At 40.5% G+C, this 24568-nt stretch overlaps 1 protein-coding gene across 2 annotated transcripts in view; it reads right to left on the bottom strand.

Annotated features, from left to right (window-relative positions):
• Positions 1–24568, bottom strand: part of LOC120531570 (aldehyde dehydrogenase family 3 member A2-like) — a 71398-nt gene that overhangs the window by 4971 nt on the left and 41859 nt on the right. For both annotated transcript variants that reach the window (XM_039757087.1, XM_039757089.1), the window contains exons 7-9: positions 14344–14485; positions 3871–4037; positions 824–923 (exon numbers count right to left, since the gene is read on the bottom strand). In XM_039757087.1, the coding sequence (XP_039613021.1) occupies positions 824–923; positions 3871–4037; positions 14344–14485 (409 nt within the window). The remainder of the gene's footprint in view (positions 1–823; positions 924–3870; positions 4038–14343; positions 14486–24568) is intronic.

The raw sequence follows: 24568 nt of genomic DNA, 5'->3' as shown, positions 1-24568 counted from the left end.
ACTGGGCAAACCAACAGAGGAAGCATGTACCATAAATTAAAAGACCCATTGTCCGCAGAAATCTGCGAACCAGCAAAAAATCCATGACATATATTTAGATATGCTTACATTTAAAATCCGCGAAGGAGTGAAGCCGCGAAAGTCGAAGCGCGATATAGCGAGGGATCACTATATTATGAATGACTTTATCCTCTAAGTTACATTCTATAAATGTTGCTTTTTTCCATTTCCGTTCACATATTGTTTGAGATATTTTTGTTCTTTTTTTTTTTTTTTTCAGTGTCCATTATCAGCTCTTGCCAATCTTTTTCTATCTAAAATTTGACATTCTTGAATAGATAGTTTGCTTTTCTGCCTTGTCATTCATTATAATCGACTGTGTTGAAGGGCGAGTGGTGTCAGGAGGGGAACGGAGAGAGGATTTACACAGTAGAAATAATGATTGGGCGAGTGGTGAGGAGGGGAGTGGTCAAGGCTGAACAACACAGACACGATGGAAAACTTTTTCAATCGAGAGAGATTCAACACATTATCAACTATTTGAAAAAAGAAACAATTTCCTTGTGCCAAGTGAATTTATGCAAGAGCATATAACATCTCAGTTCATTTGAAAGACACTACCATGGATTTGTTGGAAGAATCTTGGTATACAACTGTGGTTTACCAAGTACAGAGAATTTCTGAGGAGGGCTTTTAAATGATCACTAAAAGCTCTTTTACTCTTGCTGATTGAATGTTCAATTTCTCTATTTTGCTGCTCTTAAATGGCTGACAAAACAATAAGCGCAATAGATTCCTGTGAGAAAAAGGTGTAATCTCTTACCAACTCCTCCAAAAGGTAAGGCATTGACAGAGAAATGTACCAGCACGTCATTTGCCGTGACTCCACCACTTGATGTCTCTGCAATCACCCTCTTTATTAACTGAAAGAAAGACCAGACAAAAATATTACTATCCAAATGAAGGATCGTCCTACATGTGAAGAGACAGATGGTAAACCTCAGCCATTATAACAAATGAGTTTTTATCCCAATACATAAAAGATTATCCCTAACACTGAATGTCTGCAATTCCCAGGATTGTAAGATGGCTAGATATTTAACTGTTTAAACTCAGTGGTACACTGTCTAATGTATTTAAAACAGATGTTTTGTTTCCTCTGACCTGATATGACACAGCAGTCTGAAATATATACAAAAGCAAAAAACAAACTAAAAACAGAAATGAAACTTTAACTGAGGCAATTTAAGATTACACTAGACATTAAAGCACATTAAAATAAAAACGTCAAAATTAACATAAAAAGAAGCCTATCTGAACTTTTTGTTCATATATCCACTGTTGACACAAAAGTTGTATTTATGTGCAAGTTGAATAAGACATAAAATAATCCTGAAAGCTGTTTTCAAGACTACTGTGTGCTAATAATCAATTTGGACAGAAACAGTGTCACTCAGATTGGTGCATATGCGAACAGTGTAGATGTTGACAATAAGCAAACATGATTAGGAAAAATAGAAGTGACACCTGAATCCTCAGAAAAGGCTTTATTGTACGCTATCTATATCCTCCATTTGCAAAGCAGTCCACTGTAAATGAAAAACAGAAATAGCTTTTGAGCATTCTTGAATAATAATTTAAAACAGCTTGAAGCTGAGAATGTGCCATAATTCTTTTAGCTGCCAGCCAGTTGGCCATATTAAGCACTCACCATCATTTCCAAGTCATGAATCCCGAAGTGACTTTTGTGTTATGTATACGAAAAGATCGGTTTCCACAAGAACAAATTAAGTAGATGTTTACAGCTTATTTTATATAGGTAAAACAATGTCTACACGCTACACAGTTGGAAAAGCTTACTGTTGGAGCCAAGCAAATTTAGAAATATATGTATGTGATTTGTACCAAAGGAGTGGAAGTGCAATTGTGCTGAATGACCATTTCAGATAATTCTGTATTTCAGCACCCTAATGTGTGCTATGAGGGGTATCCCACGCTTCACACAGTAAAAACATTGTCTGGGACACTTAAATGCTACAGAGAAGGTAGCACTGCTACTGCACAGCTTCATTTGTTTTTGCACCATAGGAGTGACTGTGGGTGTGCCTGCATGAAGTGGCACCTCATCTGGAGATTGTTGTCGCCTCTAGTTGGATAATGTCAGGCTAGGATACAACCACCTGGGCCTCAGGATTGAATAAGACTCCGCTTAAATGTACTGAAAATCTTTTAACACTTTTAGGGCTAATTATTTTTTCTTCCTTTTGTCCCAGGACTAAATGTTTCCAAAAAATTCAGTTTTCTAAAAAGCACACAAAGCAATGGTTTCACGCATAGATCAACATAAAATACTTTATTATGATAAATGTCACTGTTTTATGTTCTAGGAGCCCCTACAGTATGCGTATTCACATAATTATTACATACGTGTTGTGCTTTTTCACTTTACTTCCAGAGATCGCAGAATATGGGCTCTTTGTGATGATGATTTGGAATAAGTAAGTATAGAATATGGAAAGATAGTAAAGGGGCAGGGGACATTGTGATTAGCTCTGCCTCCTTGCAACTACACAGGCCTAGACTGAAATCCCAGTCTGGGCACTGTCCATATGGAGTCTGCATGCTCATTTCAAATTTCTCTGCGTTCTATCACATCCCAAGTTTTGGTGGCTGGGCCTTATTGGATGTCTGGGTCTGTGCATACTACACCTCGTAATGTAAGGGGTGTCCTGACTAGTAAAGGTTCTTGCCTTTAATTCAGGGCTGCATGAATAGACAGGATGCCCATGTGACTTACTACTGGGTTAAGAGAATGCAGAACATAAATTAAGAAATGTACATATAACAAACATATATAAAACACGTCTTATTTCTATTCGTGGGGCAGGAAATAAAAAAAAAAAAATAAAGTATGGAAGCTATAAGAAGGAATTTTACTGAGTATTGGTGGACCTGGGTATGAACTTCAAGTGGAAGTGAGTCTGGGATCATCTTTTCTCATCCTTTCTAAATTCAGCTGCATAAACTTTACAACAGTTTTATAAATTTTTAAGACATTACACAGCTACACCTACAACTATTAGCTACACAAAGTACTGTCTTTCACAAAATGTGTTTTCTTTGAAGTTTCTCTTTAGATGCTGACAATTATTATTAAGGCTTTTCTTTTGGAAAAACAACTATGTGAAATTTATTTCAGCTGGAAGAGTGTCCTAGTTCAGGCAGCAAGCTATTGGAATAGATGAGTTCTAACTTATGAACAAAATTTATAGAATTAAACAAAGGAGCATATAAACTTTCTTCACTCTATCTGGTTTGTGGGCCAGGAATATGATAAGCATACAATTCAACAGCTAATCTAAACGCACTTAATTTTATAAAAAAAAATACAATTTATTCATAACACAAAGATTATAAAAGATACATCTATAGATGCTGAACAACAAACATAAAATAAAAATCTTAGCGGACTTGGATTTCTTTCCGTTTTCTACTATTTTCACAATCTTACAAATCGTGTCTTCCTCTTTTTTCCTCTTCTTGCCCAAAGAAACATTCATGTGTGACTGGATTTGAAAGGCTTTTGCAAATGATCTGGCCTAGTGCCCCATTCACCTTTGAAATCTTTGCCCGTTTTTAAGTTTCCTGTCATGTGATTGTGGAAGACTGGAATATTTAATGGGACCTTCATTGCTTTTTCACTGTGCTTGTACAGTTGCCATAGTTAGTAATTTTTTTTTTTTTTTAATATTCACTGCAAGTGCTTCCATAACAACCATCTTTCTAGGTCATTCTCCCTTTTAAAGAATAAGAACACCTGGATTCAGTGACTACACAAGTGAATATAGTACAAGTAAAATCTGTAATTACCTTCTTGTTATGAGAAAAGACATAGAGAGCCAGCGGTTTCTCTCGCTGGTTGATGAACTGAATGGCTTCATCTACACCCCCAACACTCAACATAGGAAGAATTGGGCCAAAAATTTCTTCTTGCATTAGTTTGTCTTGTGGTGACACATTCGTAAGTACTGTTGGGGCTGTTGGTATAAAAAGTCAGAATTATAAGGGACAATAACAAAGTAGTACAACAGCAATAAATAAAGTCATGCAAATTAATGGTGTACTGTGCAAACCAAGGGCACTTCAAGAGATATTGGATGACATATTTTAAATTCTGGCTTCACATAATACATAATTTCTTTGTCAATATAAAAACACACTCACTTATGAATGTTACTTCCTAACAAGACCAATGTCAATTCAGTCAATTTGCTGCTTTTTTCTTATATTTGCAGATTTAGTTCTTAAACTATCTGCAGTACTGCAAAACACACTGTGTCAATATGGGTCATTAAAATATATTAATAAATAAAATCAATATGCTTCTTAAAAGTTTTTATTGTGTTGTTTTATTGCTACAAGATATGTTTTAACACTATCAGTCTCAGCTGGGAGGATATTTTATTTCATTTAACTTTTTAAATATAATACTTAACATGAGACGGTCAATCACAAGTATACATATTCTAAAAATAACACTAATGATGTGTTTTAGAAATGTTTTGGACATATCTTCCTAATACAGAGTCTCCTACCCATTGAGTTATCAAGGGTGGGTTGGGATATTTCCAGTCAAGCAAGAAAAATCTGCATGCTAGTAGAGTGATGCAGACTATTACAATCAATTTCTCTCTATGTACTTTAGTCTCCTTGGCTTTAATCAACTGTGATTCATGCTTGGAATTCTTTGTAATACAGTTACACTAGAGTTAGACTTGGGGTGACGTGTAATGATCCACTTTACAGTGTTAAGTTCCTAATAACTTTGGGGACAGTATTTTACTGCCATCTAGTGGACATGATAACATCATACTACAAAAAATATTTTCACGTGTTCTGTCACTTTATGACAACGCAATGGTAACTCATCTCATGGAAGGTGATGTCAACTAAAAACACAATGACAAATGAAAAGCTGTAAATTCAGTTTTAGAACATACTGAAACTTAATCATTGCTTGAATTAGGTGATAGTGACGACAATGTGATTTGATCATCACATGTTGACATGGACAGTGAAACTGATTCTGTCCTGCCAAGTTTTCTGTGATGTTTGTGTTTAGGATCAGCTTCATACTATTGTCAACAATCTTGCACCTATTTATTGCCCATTTACAAGTACCCTCGGTCTGAAGATGTCTGTTTCTCATGATTATCTCATGATTTGGCTGGTGGAAAAAAGTTGTTGAAACAAATTGCTATGCTGAACTGTGTTGAATAAGTCGCAGTAAATCAGTTGCTTGTCCTAGTCACTGGTAGACTGTCGCTGCAGATGACGTGGGTGTTTTTCAGTCTACTGATGCAACAGGGCATAGTGAGTAAACCAGTCCAGAGATGATCCACAAACCAGTTGTTGCAGATACCCACTTTCACCCAATTTATTAGTGTAGATTTTTTGTGCTACTGTAAGAAATTGGGTTTATGGCTAATTGTATTTCTTACATATATATTTTTTGATATGTCCAGTGACTATTCCTGCCATGCACCTGATGCTTGCTGAGATAGGCTGTACCTCCCCCATGCCCAAGCTTTGAGAAAGCGGGTTTATAAAATGGATAGATGGATGGATGGTTAAAATTTCTGAAGGAAATATCGAATGAAAAAATAAAATCTATGCAGAGGTTAAAACAGTTTGATTCATTACCTTTATTGGAGTATGCCTTTATTGCAATTTAAAAACAAATTACTGTACATAACTTGGAACAATACAGACTGCTAAAACTGTTTAAGAACATTCACAAACAAAATATAAATGTATAATACATACACATATAAAAAATGTTTAAGTACAGCAGTTCTGACAAATTATACAAAGACAACAATATTTCACATAATAAACACATTTAAGAGTGCTGCAAAACTGAGCAGTAGAAATGGGTTAAGATGATGTCATATTTCAACTAAGTTCAGTTCAACGATAGCTCTAGAATACAAAACTATTTTTGAGACTGAAGGTATAGCATTTGTGGCCCTGTAGCATCTCCCAGGAGGCAACAGGCGAGGGCTTATTGAATATTTTTTTTTCAAGTGTTCTTAAAAATTACAGCTGCTGCTGTGCCTTTTTGACCTGAATGATAGTGTTTATTGACCATATAGGTTCCTCAGTGATGTGGGTTCCCAGAAATTTAGAACTGGGGACCCCCTCCACGTTTTCTGCAATGATTTTAATAGTAGATGTCATCACAATTTCTCCTGAAACTAATGACAAGTTCTTTTATTTTCCTGGGTTGTTTTATAAACACCACACTGACAAATTCAAGATGCTGTCCCAGTAGGCAGTCTCTGGGAGAACAGCCTCAGCCCTACCATGGTTGTATCATCTGCAGATTTAATAATTGTAATTTGTGGTATGTGCAGGTATGCCATCATGTGCGGACTAGTGCTAGTATCTGGCTAGATGAGAAGTGGGGGGCCAAATCTGATTGCTTGTGAGAGGATTGTCAGAAAGTCTAAGATCATGCACACTGACTGGCTAATACTCAGGTCAAGCAATTTGGAGATCAGCCTGCTGGGGATGTGTGTATTAAATGCTGAGATATACTCAATTAAAAGCATGCTTATGTATGTCTGGGTCGGAACAGTGCAGAGGGCACTGATAAAGGCATCCTCTGCAGATCTGTTTGCTCTGTAAGCGTATTGGTGTTGGTACAAGGCAAGGGGAAAATGTTTTTGATGTGCCACGGTGCAAATCTTTTAAAGTACTTCAGTAACGATTTGTGTGAGTTTCACTGGTCTGTAATCAACAGCTGATGGCCGACTGCTTTGGCATGTGATTAACTATGTTTATCCTTTGCCAAAATGATGGTGCTTTGTATTGAGAACATGTTTTGCCATCAGAGGAAAATACACAAAGTAGAAATGACCTGAGGATGAGCAAAAATTGAATGTAACAAATTTCCTCAAAGAGTAACAGTAGCAAATTTCAATGAAATCAGTCCACTGTGAGCCAAGTTGTTTCATGTGGACAGACAGACAACATGACAACAGCAGGTGCTTTTCACCTTATATGCAAACACACTGGTCAATGGTCAGACGTGAAGGGGAACGATTTATATAAAATTATATTAAAAAGTATGAAAAAAAAAAAAAAATTGAAAGCAACAAATGCCAGTTATTCTCATTTAACCTCTACCTATGAAATTCTTACTGTCCATAGTCTGAACTTTATTATGTTTCTCTTTTTGCTTGCCATACAAGTTGGATAATTGTAATAAATTACTTTAGATTTCTATCATTCAGCTACAGCAACTTTCATTTTCTCACTCCTTACTCTATTGAATCAAATTATTCTGTTCATCCTCCATTTAACACTAGAATTCCTGAAGTTAATGATTTTTTTCATTGTCCCTGACCTCCTTAAATTTTCCTGACATACACCAAGAAGCTCGTAGCTCCTTATCACTGAGCTACTAGCCCACTTTTGTTTTGCAAATGTGTGGATTAGCAGAGCGCAGCCTGCTACACATCCCACTCCCCCCATTCAGTTAGATGAAGGCATCACCCTCCTGTAATCCACACAGCTCAAGTCTGTGCTTATCTAACAATGTGTTTGTAAGGAATTATATAGGTAATGAAATACTGTGACTTGAAAACATACATTTTGTGTGTGTCCTGTGTCTACAACAATCAGCGTAAATATAGAATGACAGGAAAAGCGAGGGAAGAAATGCTGAACACATAACTAAAACAGAAAATGTTTTCATATATTATAGTACTAACAACATAATTTTGATGTGAATTGTAGGATGTGTGAAGCCCAAATATCCAAGAAACACTTTCACAAAAGGTGTAACAAAACAAGAATGCTTTCATTCAAGAATAAAACTGAAGAATAAGAAATTGCTCAAATGACATGTTGCTGAACCCCTGTTGAACTATCAGTCGGTACAAAACAAAAGAAGTTTGCATACATGTGTGTTTCCATGTCTCATTTTCAACCAATGGTAATGCTGCTCTGCCACGGATCTGCACAGATGGTGCAATAGATAAGCTACCATTTAGTAATGGCAAGGTAATGGGTTCAGATCCTGCGGCTTTTCTATATTTAGTGCTCTCAGTAGTGAGAAGCTAGTATTATTATCATACTAGCAAAATACCCGCGCTTCGCAGTGTAGAAGTAGTGTGTTAAAGAAGTTATGAAAAAGAAAAGGAAACATTTTAAAAATAACGTAACATGATTGTCAATGTAATTGTTTTGTCACTGTTTAGGCAGTTCCTTTGACCTCATGATTCTCTTTTGCTCTGACATGCATTGTGAGCTGTAAGGTCTTATATAGACAGGTGTGTGGCTTTCCTAATCAAGTCCAATCAGTATAATCAAACACAGCTGGACTCAAATGAAGGTGATCTCAAGGATGACCAGAAGAAATGGAAAGCACCTGAGTTAAATATATGAGTGTCACAGCAAAGGGTCTGAATACTTAGGACCATATGATATTTCAGTTTTTCTTTTTTAATAAATCTGCAACAATTTCAAAAATTCTTTTTTTTGTCTGTCAATATGGGGTGCTGTGTTTACATTAATGAGGAAAAAAATTAATTTAAAAGATTTTAGCAAATGGCTGCAATATAACAAAGAGTGAAAAATTGAAGGGGGTCTGAATACTTTCCGTACCCATTGTATATATACACACATATACATACATATCTACACACACACACACATACATATATATATATATATATATATATATATATATATATATATATATATATATATATACATATATATATATATACATATATATATATATATATATACATATACATATATATATATATATATATACATATACATATACATACATACATACATACATATATATATATATATATATATACACACACACACAGTGGTGTGAAAAACTATTTGCCCCCTTCCTGATTTCTTATTCTTTTGCAGGTTTGTCACACAAAATGTTTCTGATCATCAAACACATTTAACCATTAGTCAAATATAACACAAGTAAACACAAAATGCAGTTTTAAATGATGGTTTTATTATTTAGGGAGAAAAAAATCCAAACCTACATGGCCCTGTGTGAAAAAGTAATTGCCCCCTGAACCTAATAACTGGTTGGGCCACCCTTAGCTGCAATAACTGCAATCAAGCGTTTTGCGATAACTTGCAATGAGTCTTTTACAGCACTCTGGAGGAATTTTGGCCCACTCATCTTTGCAGAATTGTTCTAATTCAGCTTTATTTGAGGGTTTTCTAGCATGAACCGCCTTTTTAAGATCATGCCATAGCATCTCAATTGGATTCAGGTCAGGACTTTGACTAGGCCACTCCAAAGTCTTCATTTTGTTTTTCTTCAGCCATTCAGAGGTGGATTTGCTGGTGTGTTTTGGGTCATTGTCCTGTTGCAGCACCCAAGATCGCTTCAGCTTGAGTTGACGAACAGATGGCGGGCATTCTCCTGCAGGATTTTTTGGTAGACAGTAGAATTCATGGTTCCATCTATCACAGCAAGCCTTCCAGGTCCTGAAGCAGCAAAACAACCTCAGACCATCACACTACCACCACCATATTTTACTGTTGGTATGATGTTCTTTTCTGAAATGCTGTGTTCCTTTTACGCCAGATGTAACGGGACATTTGCCTTCCAAAAAGTTCAGCTTTTGTCTCATCAGTCCACAAGGTATTTTCCCAATAGTCTTGGCAATCATTGAGATGTTTCTTAGCAAAATTGAGACGAGCCCTAATGTTCTTTTTGCTTAACAGTGGTTTGCGTCTTGGAAATCTGCCATGCAGGCCGATTTTGCCCAGTCTCTTCCTTATGGTGGAGTCGTGAACACTGACCTTAATTGAGGCAAGTGAGGCCTGCAGTTCTTTAGACGTTGTCCTGGGGTCTTTTGTGACTTCTCGGATGAGTCGTCTCTGCGCTCTTGGGGTAATTTTGGTCGGCCACTCCTGGGAAGGTTCACCACTGTTCCATGTTTTTGCCATTTGTGGATAATTGCTCTCACTGTGGTTCGCTGGAGTCCCAAAGCTTTAGAAATGGCTTTATAACCTTTACCAGACTGATAGATCTCAATTACTTCTGTTCTCATTTGCTCCTGAATTTCTTTGGATCTTGGCATGATGTCTAGCTTTTGAGGTGCTTTTGGTCTACTTCTCTGTGTCAGGCAGCTCCTATTTAAGTGATTTCTTGATTGAAACAGGTGTGGCAGTAATCAGGCCTGGGGGTGGCTACGGAAATTGAACTCAGGTGTGATACACCACAGTTAGGTTATTTTTGAACAAGGGGCAATTACTTTTTCACACAGGGCCATGTAGGTTTGGATTCTTTTCCCCTAAATAATAAAAACCATCATTTAAAAACTGCATTTTGTGTTTACTTGTGTTATATTTGACTAATGGTTAAATGTGTTTGATGATCAGAAACATTTTGTGTGACAAACATGCAAAAGAATAAGAAATCAGGAAGGGTGCAAATAGTTTTTCACACCACTGTGTGTGTGTGTATATATATATATATATATATATATATATATATATATATATATATACATACACATATACATATATATATACACACACACATATGCATACATACATATATTTCATTCTTTAGAAATGTTGGCCCATATTGATAGGATAGCATCTTGCAGTTGATGGAGATTTGTGGGATGCACATCCAGGGCACGAAGCTCCTGTTCCACCACATCCCAAAGATGCTCTATTGGGTTGAGATCTGGTGACTATGGGGGCCATTTTAGTACAGTGAACTCATTGTCATGTTCAAGAAACCAATTTGAAATGATTCGAGCTTTGTGACATGGTGCATTATCCTGCTGGAAGTAGCCGTCAGAGGATGGGTACATGGTGGTCATAAAGGGATGGACATGGTCAGAAACAATGCTCAGGTAGCCCGTGGCATTTAAACGATGTCCAATTGGCACTAAGGGGCCTAAAGTGTGCCAAGGAAACATCCCCCACACCATTACACCACCACCACCAGCCTGCACAGTGGTAACAAGGCATGATGGATCCATGTTCTCATTCTGTTTACGCCAAATTCTGACTCTCATTTGAATGTCTCAACAGAAATCGAGACTCATCAGACCAGGCAACATTTTTCCAGTCTTCAACTGTCCAATTTTGGTGAGCTTGTGCAAATTGTAGCCTCTTTTTCCTATTAGTAGTGGAGATGAGTGGTACCCGGTGGGGTCTTCTGCTGTTGTAGTCCATCCGCCTCAAGGTTGTGCGTGTTGTAGCTTCACAAATGCTTTGCTGCATACCTCGGTTGTAACGAGTGGTTATTTCAGTCACAGTTGCTCTTCTATCAGCTTGAATCAGTCGGCCCATTCTCCTCTGACCTCTAGCATCAACAAGGCATTTTCGCCCACAGGACTGCTGCATACTGGATGTTTTCCCTTTTCACACCATTCTTTGTAAACCCTAGAAATGGTTGTGCATGAAAATCCCAGTAACTGAGCAGATTGTGAAATACTCAGACCGGCCCGTCTGGCACCAACAACCATGCCACGCTCAAAATTGCTTAAATCACCTTTCTTTCCCATTTTCACATTCAGTTTGGAGTTCAGGAGATTGTCTTGACCAGGACCACACCCCTAAATGCATTGAAGCAACTGCCATGTGATTGGTTGATTAGATAATTGCATTAATGAGAAATTGAACAGGTTTTCCCAATAATCCTTTAGGTGAGTGTATATCTACATATATACATACTGTATATAGCAAAATCCCCGCGCTTCACAGTGACGAAGAACTGCTTTTAAATTTTTATTAAGAAGAAAAGAAAACCTTTTTAAACTGAAGGGAAAATATACCAATAACTATCTGTTAAGGAGCTCTTTGTATACCACGTTGCCAGTTCAGCAGTCCGGTTGTAATATGACCAAGCTGTGCACTGAGATTACTTTTGAGAATGTAACCTTTAGTTTTGTCCAGGAGGAAAGCAATGTTGCCTCAAATCAATGGCAACCTTTTGTAGGGTGTATCCCTGAGACTTATTAATTGTCATCGTGAAGCAGAGCCTTACTGGAAATTTGAGGCATTTGAATTGAAATGGGAGATCAGAGGGTATAACGGTGATGCCAGGAATACATTCAGAGTGTGGTGCTCTGCTGTTTTTTGTGTAGCTGCCTTCACAAAGCTTCTCCGCTGCTTTATAAACAAACGCCATATAAGGCCATTGTTTCTCCTTGCTTCGCGGTTCTGTACTGTTTTATTGTTCGTTTATTACGATTCTTATAGTTATTGTGTAGCTATTCGAGACTTACTTTACTGTTCAGGTATCCATTTCCTTTATTTAATCCACGGCTTGTACGTTATTTTTTGTTTGTTTATTACGATTATAGATATTTATTGATTCCCTTCTTTAGCCAACTGCCTGCTCATATAAGACGCTCCGCTGGTTTTTTGTGAAACAGCCTTCACACAGCTTCTCCGCTGTTTTATAAACAAGCGACATATAAAGCCATCAGGTTTGATGCATGGAAGTGATCACTCGTACTGCGTTCAGTCAGTTCACGTGAGCTGCTCTCTTGTGTGATGTTGCGATGTTACGGCTTTATTTAATGTTAGCTAAGACCCGGCAATTAAAAGTTTCTGGCTGCACTCCGGTTGTAATATGACGAAGCTCGCGAGCTCACTCTTGAGAATGCAGCGTATAGTTGTCCAGGAGAAAAGCAATCTTGCCTGAAATCAATGGCATCTTTTTGTAGGGTCTGTCCCTGACACTTATTACTTCTCATCGCGCAGCAGAGCCTTACTGGAAATTAGAGGCATCTGAATTGAAATGGGAGATCAGAGGGTATAAAGGGGATGTGAGGAATACATTGAGTGTGGAGAAACTCTAGAGACAGCGTGTGTATTAACTTGTGGGTTTTTCTGTGAGTATTTGGTGGCAGCGTGACGAAGTTGCTTCCACAAGACCGCGTTAGCTGTGGAGCTCAACTTGGAGCATATTCTTTTCCTACCTTGTCAATTGTGTAATGCCTTTTTTGAACAGGTTTGATGCATGGAAGTGATCACTCGTACTGCATTCAGTCAGTTCACGTGAGCTGCTCTCTTGTGTGATGTTGCGATGTCCACGGCTTTATTTAATGTTAGCTAAGACCCAGCACTTAAAATTTTCTCACTACAGCATTTTTAACTCCGTTACAAAGTGATCCAAAGTCTCGTTTATACCTCGTGTCTTCTCATTAAACTTGTATCTCGCGAATAAAGTATTCTGCGTTTTTCTTCAGCGCTCTTTGGGAGCTCTTCCTTCTTTTCTACGTACTGCGGTCACAGTCAGTTCACGTGATTACATGGGAGGCGTGATGATGTCACACGCAGCTCCGCCCCCCACGGCCATTGAGCTAACGTCCATTACAGTATATGTAGAAAAACAGGTTCCAGTTATGACCATTACGCGTAGAATTTCAAAATGAAACCTGCCCAACTTTTGTAAGTAAGCTGTAAGGAATGAGCCTGCCAAATTTCAGCCTTCTACCTACACGGGAAGTTGGAGAATTAGCGATGAGTGAGTGAGTCAGTCAGTGATAGCTTTGCCTTTTATTAATACAGATAACAAAAACATACGTTTGATGTGAATCTGTAACATCCTGTGTAAATTTATGGTACTTGTCAAAGATGTTATTTTTCCATGTACATGCATATCAACATGTCATTTGAATGATTTTTTTATTCCGTTTTATTCATGTAACATCCACCATAGACACTGTATTGTCTGTTTGCTCAACAAGACATCAAGACGAAATGATTGAACTGTGTTTGTGTGTCTGCTTTTATCCCTTCAGGTACCATAAATTCACACCAGCTGTTAACAGACTCAAATCAAATTTATGTTTTTATTATGTGCTGTAATAGTAACAATAATAGAAGCTCACTAGTCAAAATGGTAAATGCAAGGAGAACCCAAGATCAAATCCAAAGCCTCTTGATTATAAGGCACTAGTCCTTACCTCTCCACCAGCCAAGCAAACATGTCTACTTTGTTTCGATTGATAGTTGGCTTCAGTTTTTACACATTGCCAGTTGCATATAAATTGAACGATTTCTTTTTCTTTAGTTATTTGCAAAACAAAGACGCTGGTGACAAGGTGCGAGGGAATTTAATGTGGTCCGGCATTACGGATATTTTTGTAGGCTTCAGGGATTGTAGTGTTAAAAGACAGTTTCTCTCATTTATTGCAACCATATGAACTTGATCAACTGACATTTTAAGTGATTACTAGCTTATTTAAATCCACAATAGCATAATTATTGGAAGTGGAATTTTTTTTTAGCAGGGCTATATAAAAAACTTACCAATATAGCAGAGGGCTTCATCACACTCCCCTCCAAATGCAAGTTTGGCCCCTTCTAAGAGTGATGAGAGCCTTTTAAAATGCTTCTGATTGATAATACGACCATAGTCTAAAGATTTCTTTGGGTCTTCACCATAGAACTCCTAAGAGAGAAGGGTAAAACAATGTTTCTGATAATATTTCTCATAAGACTCACTCATTGGCATCTGATTTTAGTCAAAGTGAAGAAAGTTGTTTTCTATATTTAGCAAAAATATAATCAATTCAGCAGCTCAAGCCAAATCACCAATACATTTTATCTTCATACTTCTGGTAAAGGTTTCTTACAATTTTGAATTAACCAAATAATTGCCTACCCTATAAACTATTCCTACAAAAGTTTTAGAACATAAAATATCACACACAAAGCAGAGACTTAACATGTAAGCAAGATGTGTAACACTGAAAATACAGGACACAGACCGATTCAGTAAACTCTACCGCTTCCAGTTTTGGGTCACTGACTACACACATTAAATTGCTGCATTGGTTAATTTAAATTATATACAATTTTATGTGTCTTAAAATGCAGCCTTTGTTTAAACTTATTATTCCTTTTGTCATATACACTCAAGTAAAAGGGTGTTACTATTAAAAAGACTGATGATTTTTATAATTATATGGCCATCTATCAAATGTTTCATACCCTTTAAGATAGAACTGTCTCCTGGGGATTATTTTTGCTCCTGCCAACTACTGATGTACCCTCTCCTTAAATTCCTCTTTCATCACATATAACTATTATTATATGATCAATTGCATGCAAGAGCTCACAAGAGCTAGCATCTTAATCTTTCATGGTCTCCAGTATCACAAACAACAACATAAACATATTGTTTTTGAAGCTCAACCTTTACCTTCACACAAAAAAAAAAAAAAAAAAAATTTGCTTTCTTCTCCTCCATTCATACTTCAGCCACATCAGTAAAGACACATTCACACAACCATTTTATAAAGCAGCTTTTTTCTACTATTAAGCCAAAAAAAAAAAAAAACCTGGTCAAGTCCACCAGAGGGCACTCTCACATGGAGATGGGTATTTACACTCACCTAAAGGATTATTAGGAACACCATACTAATACGGTGTTTGACCCCCTTTCGCCTTCAGAACTGCCTTAATTCTACGTGGCATTGATTCAACAAGGTGCTGAAAGCATTCTTTAGAAATGTTGGCCCATATTGATAGGATAGCATCTTGCAGTTGATAGAGATTTGTGGGATGAAAATCCCAGTAACTGAGCAGATTGTGAAATACTCAGACCGGCCCGTCTGGCACCAAAAACCATGTCACGCTCAAAATTGCTTAAATCACCTTTCTTTCCCATTCTGACATTCAGTTTGGAGTTCAGGAGATTGTCTTGACCAGGACCACACCCCTAAATGCATTGAAGCAACTGCCATGTGATTGGTTGATTAGATAATTGCCTTAATGAGAAATTGAACAGGTGTTCCTAATAATCCTTTAGGTGAGTGTATACACACTAGTGAAATTTAATGTGGGAAATGAAGCTTGTAGCGGTCAGAAGCCACTAAGATTCACACCGTCGTGGAAGACGGTGATTTATTTATTTTATATGAGGATTACCAGGGACAACCCCAGCCTTGGCATGACACACACACTACAGAGACAAAGAAAACGCACTGGGAACTTAAACAAAAAAAAAAATATAATGAAATTAAATTAACTAAATGAAAACAATAATACCACCCCTGATCCCTTCGGCGATATTACAATTAACAGAAACACGACAAACACGCAGTAAAGTCCATGTATGAAATGATCAGCGGTGAAGTTATGTCCAGTGATTTGTATGAAGCGAGGGAAATGGAAAAACACAGTCCTACCAGTAATTGCTGAAGTATGATGACCGATGAATGGTTCAGGAGCGCTCCTTCTTCCGTGAAAGCCAATGAATCCAGACAACGTCCTCAGTAACAGTAAACAGGTAGACAAATGATTCCAGACCCCAACAAACAACACAATCCAGGACACGAAGATGTAAAGCAGGAAAACGACAGGCAGTTCCACAGATAAATACAGCGCACAAAACGACCAAAACAAAACTTTTTCTCTTGACCCATGCCCTCCTTTTAAACCCCTCTGGCCACCTTTGACCCCAACAGCTCCTGCTAGGCCTGCTGGGAGATGCAGTTCTAATTAATGGTAGCACTGCTACAATCCCCCTCCTCAGGCCGTGGTGTACGGCCGAACCAAGGCTTGAGGTTAGCGATGTTAACAGTGTCTACTTTCTTCGTCCCCGGCAATCCCCACTCTACCACATAGGTCACTGGTCCTTTCTTTTGGACTATAGTTGCCGGCGAACCACTTCGGAGCCAGTTTAGCTGTGAATTTATCGGAGGCTTTGGAGAGGGGATGAGTCCTGATCCAGACTTTCTCCCCAACTGAGAATTGCACAGGCTTATGTCTCCGGTTATGCGATTGAGATTGTCTGGACTGGGACCTCACCATCCTCTCCTTTACCCGTTGTGTGATAAGTTGTAATGTTTGCAAATGATCATGTATTGAGGTGTCTGGATTGGGTGGTTTATGATTAATTATCCTCTCTAGTGGACCGTTTAGCTGTCTGCCTAAAGCTAACAATGCAGGGGTCTCACCCGTAACCTCGTGCACCGCCGTGTTCAATGCGAACCGCAGCTCAGGCAGCCACTTTGTCCAATCCTGATGATGGTCTCCGACGAAGGATGCAATCATTGTCTTCAGGGTCCGGTTCATCCGCTCAGTGCGATTAGATTGGGGATGGTATGCTGTTGTCTTCAGGTGAACCACCCCCCATTGCTTCCAAAATTCTTCGGCCTCTGAGCTGGTAAACTGCGGGCCCCGGTCTGAAATGATGTTCTTCGGCACCCCCCAATCGGGTAAAGATCTCATCCTTCAGGGTGGAACATATCTTCTTGGCTGTGGCATTAGTCATAGGGAATAGCTCCACCCATCGGGTAAAATAGTCCACAACCACCATCAGGTAGGTCTTCCGGTCCTTACTAGTGGGTAATGGTCCCATTAGGTCCACGCCTAGGCTCTCCCCGGGGTAGTGATGGTTACTGGCTGGAGCTGTCCTGAGGGGAGACCAGGTGGGGTTTTGTATTGCTGACAGGTGGTACAAGGCTGGACATGGGACCAGGCGTCTTTGCGTATCGTCGGCCACCATGCCACCTCCAAGATTTTAAACAGCGTCTTAGTACGTCCAAGGTGACCACCGATCGGGCTGTCATGGTAATACTGTAGGAACTTGGGCACGTATGTCTCGGGCACTACCAACTGATAATGGTAACCCGGTCTTTTGTAGGAACACAGCGATAGAGTACCCTTGAAGTTCCCTATAATATATGCGGTCAGACCTCCCCCCTGAGCCCTCTCTCAACCCCTGACACACAGGACTGGCTGCTTGAGAGTGAACAATTTCCTGCATGTTCAGGGGAAGATCAGGCCAAGGGTTAGAGACCGATACCGCACATACCATCGGTGCGGGCTCGTGCACCCGGGATAAGGCATCGGGCACCACATTAGCACAACCCTTCCGATAGCACACCCTGAGCGTGAACTGTTGGAGCGCAAAACCCACCTTGTTAGCCTAGGCGTGGTCTTCGGGCAATTGAATGCCCAGGTCAGAGCCCTATGGTCGGTGTAGACTTCAAAGGATGTCCCCTCCAAGAAGTGGCGCCATTTTTCCACGGCCACACGACAGCGAGGCATTCCTTCTCGGTGGTGGAATAATTATACTCGGCGCCCTTCAGTGACCGTGAAGCATAGGCCACCACTTTCTCTTCTCCTTGATTAGTTTGAGCAAGAGCGCGCCGAGTCCGAGGTCACTTGCGTCTGTGTGGACCTGAAAGGTTAATTTGGGATCAGGCTGTGCCAGGACTGGAGGCGATATCAATGCCTGTTTAAGTCTTTCAAAGGAGTCCTGGCACGTTGGTGACCACTCCCAGGGGGATCCCTTCCTCAGCAGCTGGAACAAAGGGGCAGCGATGTTGGCAAACCCATGCACAAATTTGTGGAACCACCCAGCCATCCCCAGGAAGCGCTGGAGACTTTTTACCTCCTGGGGCTGGGTAGTCCAAGATGGACTTAATTTTCTTTGGGTCTACCGGACCCGTCTGCCGACACCAAATGGCGAGGAAGTTTAGATGGTCCTGTAGAAATCTACACTTGCGGTGTTGAGTGTCAGATGAGCCTTCTGCAGTCGCTGGAAGATGTGATCAAGGTCCTTCAGATGTTGTGAGACAGATGGGGAGAATACGATGATGTCATCAATATACACGAAACAGGTCTTTCCAATGAGTCCCCGGAGGACCTGCTCAATAAGCCATTGGAATGACGCCCCAGCGTTTTAAGTCCAAAGGGCATCACCTGAAACTGGAACAACCCCTCCGGGTGATGGCGGCAGTCTTCTCCATACTACTCTTCCCCATCCTCACCTGCCAATACCGGACTTCAGATCAAGGGAGCTGAAAACCACTGCCCCATGCAAAGACTCCAAGATGTCATGAATGAGGGGCATGGGGTAAGCGTCATCTAAGGTCTTCTTGTTCAGCTCGATAGTCAACACAGAATCGGTAGGTCCGTCGGCCTTCTGAACGAGCACCGCAGGGCTAGCCCAAGGCGAGGTGGAAGGCTCAATGACCCCATCCGCCAACATCTGGTCGACCCACTCCTTGATTATTCCTCTTTTCAGAGGCGACACTCTGTAAGCTCTGTGCCGAACAGGGACAGGGTCGACTGTGTGAATGTGGTGACACACCACCTCAGTCCGACCCAATTTGTCCGTCCACACAGAGTGCCACCTCCTAAGCAGCGGCTGAACAGCTCCGGCTGTTCAAGAATAGCCTTCTCTACTGGGCTGGGCTCGTCCACCAACTGCGAGGTAATAACACAAGTTAGGCCAAACCAGATTACTTTGAGCCTTCGTCCAAACCGATGGACTCCATCCCCCGGCAACTCATACTCCAGCCGCGACAGATGGATGGTAAGACCTACCGACACAAGTAACATTCCCAGTAACAAGGGCATTGACAGATGGTCATCTTTCAGGATGTAAACTTCTGTCTCCCAGTGTGTCTCATGTAAGCAGAACCTCATGGGAACCCTGCCCTTTGCCCCGTGCGCCCTTCCATCCGCAAGAAAGAATTTTACTTTTGCACTTTCCCTTAACTGCTCATGAGGCACTTTAAGCTTTTCCCACAAGCTGTATTTCATAAGGGTATAAGTGCTCCCTGTATCTCGACTGCCTCTCCAGTGACACCCCGCACTTGTATGGGCACCACTAAGAGGGCAAGGTGGCTTGCACCAAGGTGAGATCGGCCCGGGATCCACTGGGGCTTTCCCTCGTGGTTTCGGACAGGGGACATCTCGAGACATGGGACCCTTCGAGACCCACTAAGCCCGATAGCCGCCCAATCCTTTTCCACTCGGGACCCCACCTTCACCAACTCATCAACCGATTTCACGACCCCCCTCAGAGTAGCAGCCACCCGAGGGTCACATGCATCAAGGACACGTCGCAATATCTCTTCCTCACGCATGTCAGATCGCCACTTCAGACACAACGACGAATTCAAAGACAAAGTCCGGAGGCTCTGCGATGGTTTTGCACAAAGGTCCGGAGCTTTTCTTCCAACAGCGCCTGGTATTCGTTAGAGAGGAACGCATTCAGAAAAGCAGCGAAACTCCGCCCAGGAGTTGTACTTGTGCCGCTCAGCAAACCACCAAGAGCGTGCCGGCCCGCTGAGTGCCGTGTTCAGGAATCCCCGCAGCTCGGCTCCACTCAGAGGATGCAGCTCCACGAACATGTCGACCTCCTCTACAAAGTCGACAATGCCCGTGGGTGCACACTGAGGGGCCAGCTTTGGAAACTCCATCCGCGGTACCGCAACGGACAAGGCTGACTGTCCCCAGTCGTTCCCCACTCCCGCTACAGGAGTCGACTGCCCCAGTGGCTGCGTGGCGGCACGCCAGCTCTCTTGCACCTGCCTCCTGATCTCCTCTCTCATATTGGCTTCCAGGCGCTGCACACACTTCGCGAAGGACTGCTCCAGACGCTGCACCCTCACAACCGCCTCTCCGGAAACTCGGGTGGCTGTGGCATCGATCAGGTCATGGACAGTTTCATCACGATTGAGAAAACTGCGGGCGATGTCATCAACCCGCGTCTCTAGCTGTTCTAGGCGCAGCGTCAGGTCTTGCAGAAGCTGTCCCTCGCCGATCTCGGGCTGCTCCGGACTGGAGACACACAGGGTATCCAGCAGGCTCAACTCCTCCTCGAGAGGGGCTCTGACCGTAACATGACGCGGCCTAGGCAGCGGATGCACATCAAACAGCGGTTCACTAAGTTCAAGTTCGTCGCCCTGCACTGCGCTTACAACAGACATGCTTCTGAAAGGGTGTTAGTGAAGTCGCACTAGAAGTTGTCGTAAATAACCCTGGCTCCTACCCGGCTCGCCAAAATCTGTAGCGGTCAGAAGCCGCTAAGATTCACACCGTCGTGGAAGACGGTGATTTATTTATTTTATATGAGGATTACCAGGGACAACCCCAGCCTTGGCATGACACACACACACACGCTACAGAGACAAAGAAAATGCACTGGGAACTTAAACGAAAAAAAAAGTATAATGAAATTAAATTAACTAAATGAAAACAATAATACCACCCCTGATCCCTTCGGTGATATTACAATTAACAGAAACACGACAAACACGCAGTAAAGTCCATGTATGAAATGATCAGCGGTGAAGTTATGTCCAGTGATTTGTATGAAGCGAGGGAAATGGAAAAACACAGTCCTACCAGTAATTGCTGAAGTATGATGACCGATGAATGGTTCAGGAGCGCTCCTTCTTCCGTGAAAGCCAATGAATCCAGACAACGTCCTCAGTAACAGTAAACAGGTAGACAAATGATTCCAGACCCCAACAAACAACACAATCCAGGACACGAAGATGTAAAGCAGGAAAACGACAGGCAGTTCCACAGATAAATACACGCACAAAACGACCAAAACAAAACTTTTTTTCTCTTCGACCCATGCCCTCCTTTTAAACCCCTCTGGCCACCTTTGACCACAACAGCTCCTGCTAGGCCTGCTGGGAGATGCAGTTCTAATTAATGGTAGCACTGCTACAAGCTTACTACCATCTAACTCTCACAAAGGGCAAAAACCACCTTAAAATATTTGTTTCACATCTACAAATGCATATTACATTCAACCGGTTTCGCTACCTGTATAAAAAGCTGATTGCTCAGCATTACCAATACTCTAATGTTTCATGCTTTAGCCTTTGTACCCTGGAATTAACATGCATCTCTTTAAGCATTCCAGAATTCTCCCCTGCCTCACTTTCAATTTGTTCTGGTCTTTTAGTCACTCGCCTCCTACATCTTTGTCTGTCTTTGATGTGTCTAGGGACTCCATATGAGCTGGCCATTTACCTTTGTATTTTAAAACAGTTCTGAAACCTCCACTTTCAAAAATGTAAATTCAGAGCTCTGTATTTTCTTACAACAGTATCACAACTTTTCTCTTCATTTTGCTTCTCCCATCTGTTTCTAAACCCAGTAGAACTGAATACATTTCTTAAGTGATTTAAACCTGCCCAATTACATCTCTATTTAGATATCTGCTTCACAGTCCTTGACACTCTCCACTTTCCTTGCTCATCATTACACTCAAATGAAGAACTGCTTTTCTATCATTTAGCTGTGGCATTATGCCACCACCACCTCTGTGTTGTTAATGTCCTTTTCAAAACATAACATTTTTTACTGCATTCTGGACACCATAGGTGTTTTAGTGCATTATATGACAAAAGCAAGTCACTACTCCTAACTTGTGCCACCTCAACTAAAAACGTTCATAATGGCAAACTGGCTCATTCCCATGGCCCAGAAAAGATCCACTCATCCTAAATGCATTTTCTGTAAGAAATAACGAAGCAAGTTCAAACAGATGTAGTGATGTGAAAGACAAGCTGCAGGAAGTTGGAATTCAAATTTTAGCACACAAATACTTGAATAACATTGTCAGGAGCATGAAAAATGCACATCATTTTTCATTTTATTTTTTTTTTCATTTAAAGGTGAAATGCTCAATGTAGAATGTGGTGCAGATCCAGCAGCGGTAGTAAAGTTGACATGTGGACAAAAGAGGTTCTGGGAGTTATCCTCCTATCTTGAAAACTTTAGAAACTTCTGTCATTAAATGAAAGAAATTACATAGTGACCAGTTACTTAATAGAAAATGTTGCTGATAATGAGATGTGGCAAATGAAGAACAATAAGTAGAATGATCAGATGGGTGTAATGAATTCCTCTGAAGAATACAAACAAGTACAGTACAGAGTTGAAAAGACAGGATGGATACTGAGGTCATCAGTCGAGTAAACAAGAACAACGTGGCAGGAGTTATTTGAACATGTGTATGGTAAGAAAGTATTAATTGAACAGCTGCATTGGTACAGAGGAAGAGGAATAGACAAATGGATGGAAGTGGTAGTAAATGCCATGGAAAGAAGAGGACTCGCTTGTACAGAAGACCCAAAGTGTAAAGTGGAGAAAGAGACACAGAAATTGGGAAACAACTTGCCAATATACAGTATGTAAACTCTAATAACAACTATTAAACTATTTTTAACTGTTTTTATAACTTGAGAGGAAAGCTAGCATGACAAATGAAGCACACACTATTACAATGTATATATGTAAAAAGTACTTTTGTTATCAGCACCAACTGCATTATAAAAAGGAAAAAGTAACAGGGGAACTGGCAACTAACTATTTGGAGCTAGATTATAGTGCAGAACAAAAGATGTAATTTTGAGCTCTGGAAAGAAAATTTAATGTAAATTGTTTCAAATTGGAAATGCACATTAATACCACTTCATTATGTCTTGCAAAAACCACATGAGAGGGGATTTAATGAAAGGCAATCACCCACACGGCTGGTGATAGAACGGACGATTAGTTCATTGAAAGGTATATGGCTGGGTTTGGACTTGTTGGGTGGCTCACTGCTATACAGCCCCACAAAGGTTTGCCTCATTGTAAAGGTTTGTGTAGTACTGCACAAAACAGTGCACAAACAGGGACTGTCTCTGCCACCCAGGTTAAGCCATGAGGAATGCATGGCTGACCCAGACCCTGTCCTTCAGGACATGCAATGGCAATTCAAAGATGGTTGGATGTTACATGTTGAATATAAACAGACTTCAATGTACCATATTGCAAAATTGACATTACCTTGGCAAAATGATTTTGCTTTTACAAGTTCAAGATTGCGTTGGTTTGGACATGTACAGAGAAGAGATGATGGGTATACTGGGAGAAGGATGCTAAGGATAGAGCTGCCAGGGAAGAGGAAAAGAGGAAGGCCTAAGCAAAGGTTTATGGATGTGGTGAGAGAGGACATGCAGGTGATGGCTGTAACATAACAAGATGCAGAGGACAGAAAGATATGGAAGATGATGATCCGCTGTGGCAACCACTAACAGGAGCAACCAAAAGAAGAAGATATGAATGTTAATATCTCACACTTTTGCATGTACAGCCTGCATCAATTAGTGCTGTATTTTGGTCTGTGCACTGCATGATGACACATTGATATTGCTCTCTCCACTCACCTGCTGTCACTTGCTTCTACTCTTGACTTTTTTTCCTTTTATTTGTGACTCCCACATACACCAGTATAAACAATATTATTTGGGTTCTTAACTTTAGTTAGTAATACCTCCAGTTCACATTCACTGAAGTTTGATTTTCTGTGTTCTTCCATGATTAATAGTAAAGATGTTAGTCAGGAATAATGTCAAAATAATATGGTGATTAGGTCATGATTAATATAAAAAAAAAAAAGATTTTTTTTTCCAGACATGCACAGTTACTGACAGGAGTAGCTAAAAGCATGTGCACAAGCTCATAGTTATATGATAATTTGAGATTTATAAGGGGATTTGGCGGGGTATGTTGTGTATGTATGGATTTAGAGATCCATTTTTTGTGTGTATGCCATTTTTAACTTTTTGTGTGTAAGCAAAATTTTCATATGGAATCTAAGCAAGGTATACATGAGGCCTCTGACCCTTATCTACTGTCATGCTTAGGCACCTGAGGATTATCTTTCGGACTGTGAGGATGCTTGTGATACTACTACAGGGTGAGACAGGGTGTTGTCAAT

Source organism: Polypterus senegalus, chromosome 6, assembly GCF_016835505.1.
Source record: "Polypterus senegalus isolate Bchr_013 chromosome 6, ASM1683550v1, whole genome shotgun sequence".
Taxonomy (NCBI): Eukaryota; Metazoa; Chordata; class Cladistia; order Polypteriformes; family Polypteridae; genus Polypterus; species Polypterus senegalus.
The sequence above is the reverse complement of the archived record's forward strand: the minus strand, read 5'-3'. Positions and strand labels throughout refer to the sequence as shown.